The 15520-nt window shown below is 41.4% G+C and overlaps 1 protein-coding gene across 5 annotated transcripts in view; it reads right to left on the bottom strand.

Annotated features, from left to right (window-relative positions):
- Positions 1–15520, bottom strand: part of pkp4 (plakophilin 4) — a 95334-nt gene that overhangs the window by 69016 nt on the left and 10798 nt on the right. Inside the window, exons 1-2 of one of the 5 annotated variants that reach the window (XM_034232421.1) lie at positions 5319–5423; positions 2895–3028 (exon numbers count right to left, since the gene is read on the bottom strand). In XM_034232421.1, coding sequence (XP_034088312.1) covers positions 2895–3028; positions 5319–5334 — 150 coding nt within the window. In that variant the 5' untranslated portion in view covers positions 5335–5423. Of the gene's footprint in view, positions 1–1860; positions 1976–2894; positions 3029–5318; positions 5424–15520 lie in introns of those variants that run through there. The other 4 variants (XM_034232422.1, XM_034232423.1, XM_034232426.1 and 1 more) reach the window with 4 other exon arrangements.

Here is a 15520-nt window from a genome sequence, read left to right as displayed (position 1 = left end):
AGTGCGCTAGAATTTGAAAATACACAGCCGGAAGAAATCGGCTACTTCCTTACAGAGCCCCTCCTCCAACACACACGAACGCGCACATGACCAATGAGGGCACGAGATAAGTTTGTGCACAGATGGAAGGCTGACAGGCAGGTAGGCCATCCAGTTATTTTAGCCGGGCCGGCTAAAATGATTGGTCGTGCTTTTTACAGTACTACGGCTTCCAGAGATGACATTTTTTCATGGATTTCTTAAGATATTCATTGCTATCGGGATGTTAAGGGCATTCCATGGAATATAACAAAAAGTGTATCGCGAGCCGGTTTCTCAAACTTACCTACCCCACCTTTAAAGAGTGTTTAAAAATACAAGGAGACTTTTGCCAGCATCAAAGTTCTTCATTTAGTTTCAAACCATAAAACTACATAGTGTGTTTGGTGCATCTAAGGGCTTCTCAATACCATTTCAACATCAACATCTCAATTTGCACATCCCAGGGAGTGCAGTATTGCCTTATTGATACAAAAGGAAAACTCACACAGTTCTCCTTTTCCATGACTTAGCTACAACAGATGTCTGTCTGACAGAACATCTTTAGTTCTGATTAAAGAGATAGAGTTTGTTGCCAGTGAGTGACATGCAAGCTCTGCATACACAGCAAACCACCAATCACAGTCATTCTAGATCAATGACCGAAGCAAGACTGTCTAATCGTGGACCAATACCTGAACCTTTTGTTCTTATATATATATACATATATATATATATATATATATACACACAACAATATTAGTTTGCAAATTCCAATGTCCAAAATGATGCAGCCCTACTACAAATTGTATTCTGCTAGAGGATATTCATATGGGACTACTGAGTGTTGACCCCCCTTCTCTGTTTTTATTCAAATACATTCCAAAGACATTTGTGTTTTTTGCAAAAACAAAAACAAAAACAAAAAAAAGGTCAAATACATTTCACAAAGCACACAAGGATGTTGTACTTGCTGAATCCACACAAAGGACTGTCGGACTGAGTGCCACTGCCTCCCACTGCTTCAAGTACACTTAAGATGAAACAGATGAAAGAAACTAGGTCTTAGATAATCCTCAAAACTACCCCATGGGTTCAATTACATTTGAATAAGATAATAAATAGTGAACAGGGGACATTTTGAATTACAATACATTTTAAGGCTCAGTCAGGCTTGAGAAATAGCTTGCGTGGTTCTTTGAAGCAAGTTGTGCAGTGCACAAGAAGAATAATTGACATTTCACACTTAAATGGAGTCTGTAATAAACCATAATGAATATGTCATCCTGATGGTGGATCAGTACTATTAAAAAGGCACAGAGCAAAGACAGTACCCTAATAACCAGCAACCACAGCACGACAGAACCAAATCCTTAAATGAATGGCAAAGAGACTTACTGCTTAATAATTGTCAGCAGCAAAGACAGAGGCAAGACATAAGCCAAGCAAATGAACACAATCAGAAGATGTTGGTGAATCATCCGTCCTTGTTTGGGCAAAGCCTGGGCAGCTGTAACAACAACAGTGACAGAAAAAGAAGTTTGGGAAGATTGACAAAGTAAAGGACGAAAAGGAGTAAAGAAACAAGTGAAGGGGGTAGGGAACTTAGGCAATGAAAAGGTAGAAAAAAAGGACAGAAAGAAAAGCCATCGTTAGAGCACTCACCAAACACCCAGCCGTGCTAAGCCCCAGCCCTAACTGCACCCACAGCTACAGCACAGCATGTTTACATCGACTGCAGGATCCCTCGAAGGTCTGCCTCTCAACAAATCACAGGAAAACCTCTCGCGAAAACACATAAGCACGGTCTGTGACCTTCTCCATCTTTTCACTCACACTCACCCTCTGTTTCACCTCTCCAACTCCGACAAAAACTGAGGAGAGCGATCATTTTCCATCGTCTCAACTCTTTAGCAGGAATTCCCTCTGAGGCATTTCTCCAGCTAGTCACTCTAAAACAACAGCTCAGACAGGCTACGCGCTCCTCCTGCGTGCCTGCCTGGATATCTGCTCCAAACGGACAAGCCGCTGACGAATACTCTAGGGAAGGAAGTGACATCGACAGGTGCTCCCTCCTTCCTTCCTTACTCGTGTAAACAATAGCCACTTTCCCGCAGCAAGCCCCGAGCTTATTTTAAATGAATCAAATGTGTTTTCTGGTGATTATTTTTTAACTGCAGCTCTAATGAATTGTCTTTCAGGGGGGGGAAAGAAGTATATGAGATGTCACAGAGAGGAGATTAACATCATTAATAATGAGGAAAATCTATTAATCCTAATTTGCCCCCAGCTGGATTCTTAAGAATGGAGTGCTAGAATAAATAAAGAGAGCATAAGGGAGTGTGCATATGTAACAAAATACAGTGTGGATGAATCACAGAGTGAAGGCAGAGATTGAGTAACTCAGAGGGCATGTCCCTCCACAGGCTCACCAACCCTGCAAGAAACTTTTTCCTGGTTGAGCACTGATGTAAGCCAGGCCACGACTGCAGGCAATAAACAAACAATGGACCCTAGTCAACCTTATTCCTCCTCAGGAATAAAACAAAAAGGTAAAGAAAGCCCAGCGCAAACTCAGGTTCTGCTTTAAACAAAAATCTTTCACTCATCCCACGAGCAATGAAAGGACAGTATTCTACTTTTGACCGCCGTAGAGGTAAGCTGTACAATTACAGAGACAACAGGGTGTGTGGCACTAATATGAATTTCCACATACCGGTGCATTTCTTTTTAGTACAATGTGAGTCACCGGACAATTTAGCCTTCTATAAATATCCCTGTACATAAACAGTTTGTAAAACATGTATCACTGCAGTATGAGAGATGTTACATGAATGAACAGGGTCATAGTGGGGTATATAGAAGAAACACTTTACCTGTTCTTTGACGGAGGCCAGGATGTTGTTGGCGGTGTTGTCAGGCTCCATGTTGCGGCCAGTTGAACTGTCGCGGATGGTCAACAGAAGCCCCTCCTCCGTCACTGGGCTCTGCTCAGGAGCTGGCATTCCTCCTGTTTGGACAAGCACACACACACTGGTCACCAAAAGCACGCCTCAGAAAAAAGAGAGAAAAAAGAACACACTCTTGTACACATACCAGACTGTGCACAGACGAGTGCAAGCACACTCCACTCGCAAATACACATCTGAGTCAACCACTCCCTGATTCATACAGGCGAGTGATGTAGTGAAGTGACTATCAATGGTCACACAACACCACAAGCAATACACAAACACACACCCACACATGCCATATGGCTCAAAGAGAAAGAGACTGTCAATATTTCACGTTTGTGACAGTGCAACTCGGAGCCATATGGCCTTGAGACAACACACAAGTGAAATGATCATCTGTGTATGTAATACAGTCAAATAAGAAAACACAACACAAACAGAACGAAGGCTGACGATCCTGGTGAAGACACACAATATAATGCAATAAAAATCCAAGCAATGCAAAAGCTGCCTCAAAATACAAAGTCTATGTGTGCACACTGCACAGATAATGAATACTATATGTGTTTGTTGTAAGAAATACCGTAGGGAGGATGATAGGAAGAGCAGACCCATGAGACAAATGTAAAGGGGAAAAAAGCAGCCCAGCGAATGGGACAAGGTGTCCATGTTTCTCTGGCTCTCTCTGGCCCCCAGGATTTAAATGAGAAAGCAGAACAAATAGTTATGGTCTCATTATATCTGTTGACAGGGACAGTTTCAAGGGAACGCTGCTCGAGGTGGATCCATATTTACTAGAAGAAGCCTGTTGAGCCAGACAGAGCGAGCTGAAGGCGGACTCATCGCTCAGGGCTGCAGCAGCAGACAAAAACAATAGGGGCTAATAACAAAGAAGGTATGTGGCTTCAGGGAGACAGGGATTGTACTATGACTTTTACTGCCTTAGAGATCCACTGCCACTGTCATCGTCAAGATACAAACATAAGGACATATTCCAACTCTACATTCCTACACATATATCTTGACCTCCATGCTGTACTTAACTGAACCACACAGAATGCAGTCAAGGTGATAAGTGTGTAGTGATATATGAAGAGGATGTGTATAGGCTAAAACCATCATGAAATAACCCTTATGGAAATCTAAGAAAAAGCCCTGCTGCAGGAAAATACTCCTTCCATGAAACTGTCTATGACAGTCCTCCTATTCCATAATGGCAGCCTCGGGGTAAAAGCAAGACTTAATATAAAGGTAGCTTAACTGAATAAGTATATTTTGTGCTGACAGACATTTAAAAAAGGTTACAGGGTCATTTGATGTCATGTAAAAGCGCTCGCCTACTTGTATCAGACTGCTGCACACACACACACTCACACAAGTAAGGAATCATTTAGCTTAGGCTGACAGCCAGTTTGTGTGAGCTGGTAGGGTTGTTTACAGTGAGAACACAAAAGTTTTGGCCAGCGATGACACTTTGGAGGGGGGGTAGGAAGTATGTGGGAGGTCCAACAGACTTTTTGGCGATATGTGACCCTGAAGTATTCTGGGAGTCTGTCACCAAGGCAGCGTGAGCATTTCAAGGTGTCTGAGCTGAACGGGGTCATGTGCCAGCCCTGGTGTTAAATGACAGATAAGGTTTTCACTACTCCTAAGTATGTTAGTCCACACAGGATATTCCATGTATTCCCCTGTCAGTCTCCCGAATTCCTATCCTGCTCATTCGTAGTATTGCAACACACAGCCCGACTCCCTCCCACTTCCACTGCAGCCTTTGAATCAAGGACAGGGCTCTCGATTCCCAGAAAAACAGGCGACAGGAAACGGGAAAAGCTGTTTCGATTTGACAGAACTCCTCCTCCCTGACTTTTACAAAAACACTAAGAGAACAACACAGTAAGGACTGGCTCAGTGCACATTTTAGGCTGACAGAAGTTGCCAACCCGGTCGGGGTGGACAAAATACTTTCTGCCTTCTCTCTCTGTCTACTCACAGAAGGACAAAGAGAGGTGTGCAGCTTTGGAAGACAGTTTTTGTCATGTAAATCACCACCGATTAAGTATTAAATGGGCCTTATCGTGCTTGACCTTTCCATAACCCTTCAGTATTATACAAAATGAGCCATCCATCGAAAAAATGACTTCCTAGCGTTTAAAAAATAAATAAATCTACGCATATAATTTGTTCAAAATAAAACATTTCTCAGCAGTCTAAACAGCAGAAAAGTGCACAGTTTGCACTAAGCAGGCTGTAAGAAATAAACAGAAACCACAGAATACAAACAGTAAAGATAACCTTTTTTAAAGAACCATTTAGCAAAGATAAATTGCAATGTCTATGTGAGCCTACCTTTGAAATTCCCCATTATATCTGGTCCACAAAGATTTCTCTGTTTATCTTAGAGTTCTCAGCAGCCATGAGATTGGAGTGAAGGCAATGATGTAGCTGCCAAACTACCCTGGCTTTATAGGCACACGGCTGACTGGTTCTTCAACATTTCTCTTAAAGTTTCCCTCCAAATGCCGAGGGGAAAAACAACTTCGCTAAACTTCCTCCCGGTTAAAAACGTTGGTATCATGTAAAGTTTTAAGCACATGCACAAGACTGGGAAGGAGGTAACAGGCCCAATCTGAGCAGCTTTTCAAGGCTGTCATTAGGTTAATGCCTAGGGAGCGCACTGCGTGGTTCCCATAGAGTAAAGATGACCTCATTCTGGTCTAAACAATGAGGTAACCTAGTGTCTAATTATTAGCATTAAGGTTATTTCCCCACACTAAGCAGAAAATAAACACTGCATGGCTTTGAATGTCGCCAAAAGTAAAACAAACCTGATCATTTTGAACAATCTCTTTCAGTGACAGATTGGTCTAACTATTCAACACGCAAAAATCTGAACTCCTTTGAGCAGACACTCTTTCTAGTCAAAGCTAAATCTCCCCTTTAGAGTATTATTACCCTCAATACCAAGTCTGCCAACACACGTCTTAGCCTGACCCCACCCCGACTCGTCAGATCACATGATCTGATCTACTGACCTCAGTCTACAGCCACTCCTCCGAGCTTCTTACATAATCCTTCTTTCCGTGACTTGCCTTCTCCCAGATTAAATGTAGATCATGAGTAAAGGAAGAGAGGGTAGATGGAAGCTGTAGTGCAATGTGTTTTAAATTCTGACCAGTTCTGTTAAAGTGTCAAACTGAAATGGAAGATCATGTTTCTGAAGGGGAATGTTGCTTCAGTGAGATCTACTGTCCCAGATTCAAATACTGCCTTCTTGCATCACTTCCATCTACAGACATGAATTCATCCGTTCTCTAATCCCTCTGAAAGCCACCTGTGCCTTGTGTCACCTTCCCCTAGGAGCACTGCAGCAGCAAATATATTATCAGCTGTTACACAGGCTACTTTTATAGGCATACAGGAAACCAGGTTACTGGGAGGAATCAGGTTAAAGCAAAAAGACAGAGGATATGTTAATCTATATGCACCATAGTAACACGGTTATTGTAAGACCTGTGTTTACATTCAGCTGGACCGATGCGCACACTTTTCTCCAAGGGCATATTTTAAGCCAAGACTGCATATTTAAGTGTATGAGTGATTTGTTATTCTTAACCCTGAAGAATAGTGTGCTTTTCTGTTAAGAGCATTTGGATTGATGGTGTGGTGAAAGGTTGGGATTTTATAGAGGGAGGCACACAGTTTCCTTTACTGTGTGTATGTGAAACACCCTACCATTTATTAAAGTTTCGGTTGTAGCCGTATTTTGGACTCTGGAATTTGGAAGGGTAAACCTCTATGAGTTCCTATGTTTCCTTTCATGTTGCTGCACTTTGCACACAAACCAATTGATTTGATAAGTTACCTTTAGTAATATAGACTTTTATCAGCAATATTTAAAAACAACTTTCAGAAACTAAAACTGTCAAGTTTGTATTAGGCTTGCCTGCTGGTGGTGTTACACACTGCAGTTGATTTGGGATCCATACAGATCCCTGACTGATGCATTCTTTTTTATCTCACTTTTACTTCAAGAAGTGCAACTTAAAAGATAATTTGTCAATCAGCGAAGAAGAAGAACTTTCTTCAGGAGGCTGAATGACACAATTTCACAGACATTCAGCGCATATAAATGAAGATAAACTGAGAAATTATTGTAAATTAGCCGAAATTTCTATTTCAGCGGAGGCAGCACTGCAAATGATAATTGTTCTTGCTGAGCTAAAGCGTTTGGTTAAAAGGTTACTTAACCTCTTTTTAGGACCAAAACAAGTAAACGGGTATTACCGTCTACTTAAAACTAGTTTTGAGTTCCATATTTTGAGTTGAGTTCCTAACCCTAACCCTATGTATAAGAGTAACATTTTGTATAGAAGCTTATAAATATGTTACAGCCCAAGACTTGTAAGCTTTCAGCGTATGCACCCCTCTGGATGTCTGTAACAAACAACTAGCAAGGTGGTCAAACAAAGTGCATGCGTGATATACATATATCTAAGACGAACAATCATGAGGCGTGGTGCAGGTTTTCAGCCATTTGATCCATCTGGAGTATTTTTAATGAAAACCCACATGTTCTCAGGCCCCTGTGACACATAAGTTATCCCTTGGCACTTATCTAGAGTGACCGAGCAGCATTTTGTAGAATACAAGCTTTGTGGGGAGAAATACAGTCCCATTTCTAATCTCTTAGCAGCTATAACAACATCCCCAAAGACCCACTATGCTTAATTGTGTCTTTCACACTGCATTTACTTCATTTAATTAAACTAACATTTGTGGTCCAGTATAATTGATCAGAATTCAATATGAACACAAATATATTTCAGTCCCCGGGATGTAGACAGATGTAGAACCTTCTAACCCTAACCCTTTCGTATATGGTCCAAAAACATTCAGGATAGCAGCATAACGTTTTCAGCATTAGAACATTCTGAAACAATTTCTGAAATCCCTGCAGAGGTCCCGTTAGCCGGTAATTACCGGACTATGACCGGTATAATATGCTGAAGACCAGCAAATCTAAATCTCTCCGGTCAAAATGTCCGGTCAAAATAATTTTCCTTTAGCGCAATACCGCATCAGTTGCGCCACTTATGTGACAGACAAGAATAGTATGTGACAGACAAGAATAGTCAATTCTAATGTCGTAACCATGGTCGTAACACTTAATGTGGAGAAAGAGATGTCCTGTATGGGTTGATTGTGCGTTGATCTGTTGGTAATGCCTCGGGGTTCCGGTGGGCATGTAAACAAATGCATAATGCTGCGCTATACTTTGTGGCCTCACCCGGTTGCATAGCGACGCTTATTGTTTAGGTGTCTTTTAATAAGCAGGTAGTCATATCATTAGCTAGAACTAGCTAGATCTGATCGATATGGACATAAACGCGAGTAAAGTCTAATCTGACGGGAGAGAGAGATCAGCTGCTGCTGACGAGTCGACACGCAGCTCTGCATGATCACCTGCAGCGGTGAGCGGAGCAAAACACACACTTCAGGTTAGAATATCACACGTAGCTATTTTAATTACCTCTCAAACTACCTAAACTAGTTATAGATATGTTTAGTTTTACTGTCGGGTCACTCATTACTGGATCCGCGAGCTGCATGATACTGGCAGGCTGTCAGGAGAAGGAGAGAGCGCTCCGTTTATTGTTCCCGTGTTATTGTAAATTATACTGTACACTTTTGAATAGTTCATCTACTATAATTAGTTTGTTTAATATCGAATCATATCAATTTGTTTTAAAGCTCAATAAATAACAAAGAAGACCTTTGACCGGCACTTTTCTAATTTTGTCCGGAAGATTGAAACTTTAACGCACATTTTGACGGGCAAAAAAATAAAATTGGGTAACACAATGACACCATTGGTCCTGCACATACTGCACGTCACTGATTAACCTAAAAAGTGCCGGACTTATTATTAAGTGGCTTGCGACCTTATTTTGAGGAGGATGACAAATTCTCTCCAATCCCATGATGGACTTGCCAGCAGCAAAACACAAAAAGTTATTATTAGATCCCCAGATGTTTCACTTTCTTCTCATTTAAACTACTGAAAAATGTTTTGCTCATATCGACACACCCAACAGCAAAAGAATATTTTCTTTCCAGAGTAGAAACAGTCTCTTATGCACACACAATCCATCTATCAATCATTACCCTGAACGGGCAACAGAGAATGATGTATCCTCCTTTAAATAGACACATACCTGTTCTTCTGTTGATATAGGATTAACCACAGTGAGAAGTTTGAGGCTAAATGGAGTTCAGACAATAGTCCGACAGCATCTTGTCCTTCACCTTCTCTAATCTTTACAAAGCACACATGAAAAAAATCATTCAAAGACTGCACCCATGCCTACCTCACACCTTGAACCTAACCCCCACAAATGTTACAATGAACGGAGGCCTATCTGAGCATGTGTATCCACAGGGCAGGGCCTGCCTCTGAGTAAAGGCAGGAAACAGTCATTATTATACAGCACACAAACTAATGCCACACGCACACGCCACATGAATACTCCCTGAGCTGCACTTTATCTTGCAAGATATGTTTACTCAACAGGGAAACAGGGAAGATGGCTGAAGAGCAAATAATCCATGTTTGCATTGTGTAGCTGTAAAAACAGAGGACCAACTTCCCATGAATAACTTCCTACAATGATTATTCACCCTCTACATTATTTCCGCACAACAATACCTCAACTAATAGGGAGCAGAGCAGCTTGACTGAAGTCCCATCAGCTGTTTCCAACATGTCACCAGCAGCAATATGCTGTGACAGAAGATGACATAAATGATTGTGACTGCATGTAAATCCATTAAATAGAATCAGAGTTTATGCTCTGACAGACATGCTTTATCCTGTTGTCAGACGAATGCAGTTAAAACCCTAATGCCTTCTGCATACAATTACAACGCAAACACGTCTGAAGCTCAATGCTTCCCTAAAAGGAATTACAGCATAATACTACATCTCTAGAGAGGACAATGTAATGAACTCACTCTCTTACCTCATTCACACCAACGCAACTCCAATTCAAGCTCCGTGCTAGAGCTTTTCAGGTTCAGAACCAGTTCTTCGGTTTAGCTCTGGCTCTTTTCACACCGCCCAGAGTCCGACTGGTAATGCGTCGTTGCGTCATCGTTTGCGTCATGACGTAACCGTTTGCGTGCCTGCTTCATAAAGCCAAACCGCGCGGATGAAATCAGTTGCATTCATTTCTTATGGCTCTATCTGCAGCTTTTCCGGAGTCATTTCTGTGGTTTAGTTATATTCTTATAAAAAAAGTGTACTCGTGTCAATAAAGGTTTTTTTAAAACACAACTGCTTCCGAGGTCGGTCTTATTTCTTAAGGTGGACTGAACCATGAGTGTGGAGTAACGTTGTATCTTTCATTTAAATGAACTGTAACCTTCACCCAGGTATGTAACAGCTGTTCTCAAATGAACACGTGAAGTAAAGTTTAATATTTATAGATTTATAATGAGTTATAATGAGAGGTGATCAACGTGAATGCTCAGGTTCCACCTTAACACGCAGACACGTTGCTTCACCATGAGCAGAAACCTTTATATATACAGTCTATGGCAGAAACACTGAAACTCTTGTTAAGTTTCTCCATCGTTGTGAACAAACTGGATAAAACGCGGGCTTTTTGTTGTTGTTGTTGTTCAGGAGTTGATCTGTCTCTGCCCCCGCCTCGACGTAAGCGTGACGTATGTGGTGCTTTTGCTCTGGCCGGACAATTTTTTGGTGCTTGAAACTAACCGGATTCCGGAGCTAAGAGGCTGCTCCGCTGCGGTGTGAAGAGGAAAACCCGGTGCTTTTCAAGCTCTAGCTCCGAACCGGCCCTGAAACACCGTTGGTGTGAATGAGGTATCTGTGTAGCAGATGTGGCACAAGACAAGTGTAACAGTAGACTTTATGCACCAAGCTAATTGAAGTAGAATACAATGATGTGATCATGGATTGGGACGTTTAATACTTAACCTCATTTAACAGTTCAGTTAAACATTTGTTTAATCATTGCTGCAGTTTTATCAACCATACGCACTTCATTTGCTGTGCCAAACGTTTTCCCACTGCTGAGTATATCAGATGGTCATCAAATGAGCATGTTAAGATGTAATGTATGACAGAAATACAGAGATCCTCCGAACGGGAAAAGTTGAAAAAGAACATTAGCATAACAAATGTCCAGCTATTGGCAGAGTCCTGGCTCTGGCAGTGTAAGGTGTCATTCGCATAGGGAATAACGGCTCACTCAGCATCTTCTATTAAGACTGATTACAGCGAGAGATGATCAATCACAAAGCTATGAATTGTATAAATGTAGCCTAGCTGACTGCCCTTTCATAAAAAGGGCACATTTAAAAGAATGGTGGCTTTATAATTTACTGCCATACATACACCTCAATCTATTATTGAACACTTTGGGCTTTGGGAGAAATAAAGATTATTAATATGACCACTATCCATTTCACTTTGGTCCATGACTACTTGTGCTCTCAATCCCAAAAAAAGTATCTGTTTACAGCAGGTTTTATACAATTATTTTTACGAGTCTAAAAGTTCATGGACATATTCTTAGTAGGGATGCACGATAATTATCGGTCCGATATTAGGAATTATGACGTCATCCCGATAAACCCGATACCAGTATTAATAACCCCGATAATATACAATATATTTTTTGGGTAAAAAAAATACTGCGGTGTGGGTGGATTGGGATGAGGGGCGCTTGTTTTTCACTCGGCTCCTCCCGTTTTGCCAGTACTGTGGTATTAGTGGTTTAGGAAGAGGGGAGTTCTTCAAAAATCCAGCGCTCCCTAACTCATGCCTGGCTGTGACGTAAATGGTGTGCGGCCGTGAAGCCAGGACAGTAAACAAACATGTCGTCGGTGGTATGGGCGTTGGAGCTATGTGCAACTCAAGGCATATGCTCGAACCGGAGCTGCCTGGATGCTGCAATCATGTTGCGCACTATCCGTGCTGAGTGTGCTGACTGTTCGTACAATGTCCCACTGTCTGGCTTCCTGCATAAAGTCAAGTGCTCGGCGCAGTTGTGGCGAAATGTCGCTCCTCTGTTTTCATTTAAACAGCTGCTAGCGCAGCTAGCTATCACCAGATGCTAACAACAACAATGCACGTAAGGTCTCTCTCTCGCTCGCTCGGGCCACACAGTCGGTGCCTGCCGGTGAGCGTGGAAGTGTGGTCTGCCACAAGCGGGCGGCAGGAGCGGGGCTGTCAGCATCAGCTTGTAGATGGTATTTTAAACTCGATGCGCTCTGAAACTACGGGGCGGCCAAGGAAAACAAATACACATGCGTTAATCGCGTTAAAATAATTAGTGGCGTGAATTTTTTGTTGTTATCGGTATCGGTCTTGAGAAGCAGGAAGTTATCGGTATCGGTTTCAAAAAACCAATATCGTGCATCCCTAATTCTTAGCTACATTCCCGATGTTAAACACAGATCCGGCAGCAGACGTCTCTGGGCGGGCATTTGATTTACCAGGGCGGGCCCACCACGAAACTTACATTTCCCGGGAAATCTCGAGATTTGTCAAGGGGGGGGGGGGGTTAGGTTGCCATAAGGCTGTTGACGTCTTATTATAGGCTACATCCATTGGTTGGTTTTGTGGCACATTTGTAACGCTGTGCCAACTTGGGCAGCACACAGGCAAACCTGAGCGCACACAAGGTGGAGTAAGGTTGAGCGATGGAGAGAGAGAGAGAGAGAGAGAGAGAGAGAGAGAGAGAGAGAGAGAGAGAGAGAGAGAGAGAGAGGAGAGAGAGAGAGATAGAGAGAGAGAGAGAGAGAGAGAGAGAGAGAGAGAGATTGAGCGAGGCAGAGAGCATGTGCAGCGGTCTGCTTGCGCACAGAGCAGGAGTTTGTGAGAGAGCCGGCTTGAGAGTCAATTTCTCTTCAAAATATAATTGATTGCCAGCCTCCTGGCTGGCTTGCTAGCTCGTTGGTAACATAACTGATGTCTTCTAATGTGCCTGCATCTGGCGCTGAGTTGCCATATTCCTTTCAAGTGTATAAGTGTGAACCACTTCCTGATATCCATTGTTGCAGATAAATATAAATGATAATAGCCAAACTAACCTAGCAAGAGTAAACTGACAGGCTGCTGTGCCGCATCTCACTCAAAAACCCACACGACTCAACCCAGCGAAAAACCAGTCTTGCGCGCAGCCTTTCATTCAGAATTTCATAGCAAAATTTTAAAAAATGCTACATACACGCTATATCGCCCCCTTGACAGTGTAACGCCACGCTTGAGGTTTCGATTATTTCCCTGTCTCAATCCAAATTGAACTGTATGAAATAAAAAGGCACATTTGTCTTGTAGTAAATAAAAAGGGCGACCTGGAGCCAATCCTGCAATTTCTCCACAGGTGAAATAGTTGACATGCTGAAAACCCAACCCCTGCAGGGGGGTCTGGGGAGATTCTCCCCCAGGAGATTTTTTGAAATACTAACGTAAAATACACATTCTGGTACTCTCTTGAGAAGAACAATAAATACATCTATTACTACACGACATATTTAAAAAAAATTGTTCTGAAAGCTGAACCTGCTGCTCCTCAGAGACAAGAGGGAAGAGGCTGTGAATGACTTTACATTGTGGATAAGGGTGGATAGCCCCCATTGTTCTGTGTGTCAAAATGAAAGACAGCCCACACACCTATCAATCATCAAACCGTGGGGTCTCATTTCATTATGTGTTGATTTCTATCAACACGTAATGTTGTATCGATGTATATAGAGATTTCCTACAGCAAAAGTATTCTCCGTCGGGACTTCCTGCAACAACACCACGTCGTTATCGTGATTCTGATTGGCCAGAAGACATTATCAAAGATGTTCTATTGAGAAGATGATCACTACGTGACAAACGTTTTCAAACCGTTTCTAGTCTTCGGTATTTACTGCTGTCTGTGCAATTTACTCCGCGCGAGTTGGCGGACTTTATTTTGCTTACTTTAAAATCTTTTTCATGGTGCCATTTCTTGGTATAGCTGTAGCCTACCCCAGTATACCCTGGCGCCGCCACTGAACATAATAATAAAACAATTAAAATGTTGTATTCAGCCCTGATTAAAACAGCGGGCCCAAATCCTGGATGGGCGGGCCCGGCCCCATGGGGCCCGCCCATGATGCCGGGTCTGGTTAAACATGTGGCAAAATACAGCCATATAGCTCAACTATGTGTGCGTAATATGGATATAGGCAAAACCAATTGAGGATAGTAGATTATAGGGCTGCTCGATTATGGCAAAAATCATAATCTCGATTATTTGGGTCAATAATTGATATCACGATTATTAAAAACGATTATCCATTTACTTTGAAAACATCCATTTAATGAAAAAAATGTGAACAGTATGTTTTTAACAGTTGATTACCCTGAACTTTAAGTATAATTCAACTGAAAAACCAATACAAAAAAATATTAAATAAATAGAAATAAAATAAAATAAATAATCGTTTTATTTCGATTATGCTGATTTCATCATCGTTACGAGCCAAAATCGTAATTGCGATTAATTGAGCAGCCCTAGTAGATTATGGCTCAAACAAATCCCAATGTCATACATATATTCGTCTCTATAACATCCCTGTCTCAATACGTAGTTTTTATACATGAGCAACTTCTAACATCCCTGGCAGTTTGTCAAAACATCTGCAGTATGTGTAAAAAGCCAAAGCAGCAAATAACGCTTTTCAACTTGAACAAGAATAATTTTGTAACCTATTAAAAGTTATAAGACATCTGAGATAAACTTTGTGAACCAAACCTGACAATCTAAGCAATTAAGAGTTTTTATCCCCCAAATAATTTGTACTAGAAATCACTGTAGCATTTCTACATCTGCTGATGTAAAAAAATAACCTTATTATATTGACACAAAACCATTAGCTCTTCATTCTAACCAGCTTCAGGCTCTAAAAAGTTATCCACATTTTTCCGCTCTCTTGAAAACAGTCTTGACTGTAGTTTGTGTTAAAGAAGAGGGTAATCTACTGCAACACTTTTAACTATAAAACCATCTGCATTTAAATTGAAAGGAAGAGAATATCTTCAGGAATAAAACGTTGAGGGTGAATTAACCTCGAAGAACCTCAATAAGTGAACTGTATACAAATAAATTCCTATTCCGGTACCTTTACCACCAGGGCAGAGGACATTGACATGCATTGAACCATAATGCAAAAAGAAAGAAAGAAATATGGTTAAATGTCAGGTCAGCCAACCAGCACCTACTGGCCTTTTAAAACAATGACTTCTCCGTCAGGTGAATAAACATTAAGGGTATACTTTTTCTCTTTTTTATGCGTAACAAAATGTTGTGGGACTCATACACATACTCATTTAAGTAAATATATCCAACAGCAATGTCACTGCATACTTTAAGGATTGTAGAGTGTCTGTTAGATGGCATGGCACCATATGGATAATCTATCAAAGAGGATTTAATTGGAAAAATAAATCACAACCCCCAAATCAGAAAATAAATCCCCCTTTATAG

Source organism: Gymnodraco acuticeps, unplaced genomic scaffold (genome assembly GCF_902827175.1).
Source record: "Gymnodraco acuticeps unplaced genomic scaffold, fGymAcu1.1, whole genome shotgun sequence".
NCBI classification, from domain to species: domain Eukaryota; kingdom Metazoa; phylum Chordata; class Actinopteri; order Perciformes; family Bathydraconidae; genus Gymnodraco; species Gymnodraco acuticeps.
The sequence above is the reverse complement of the archived record's forward strand: the minus strand, read 5'-3'. Positions and strand labels throughout refer to the sequence as shown.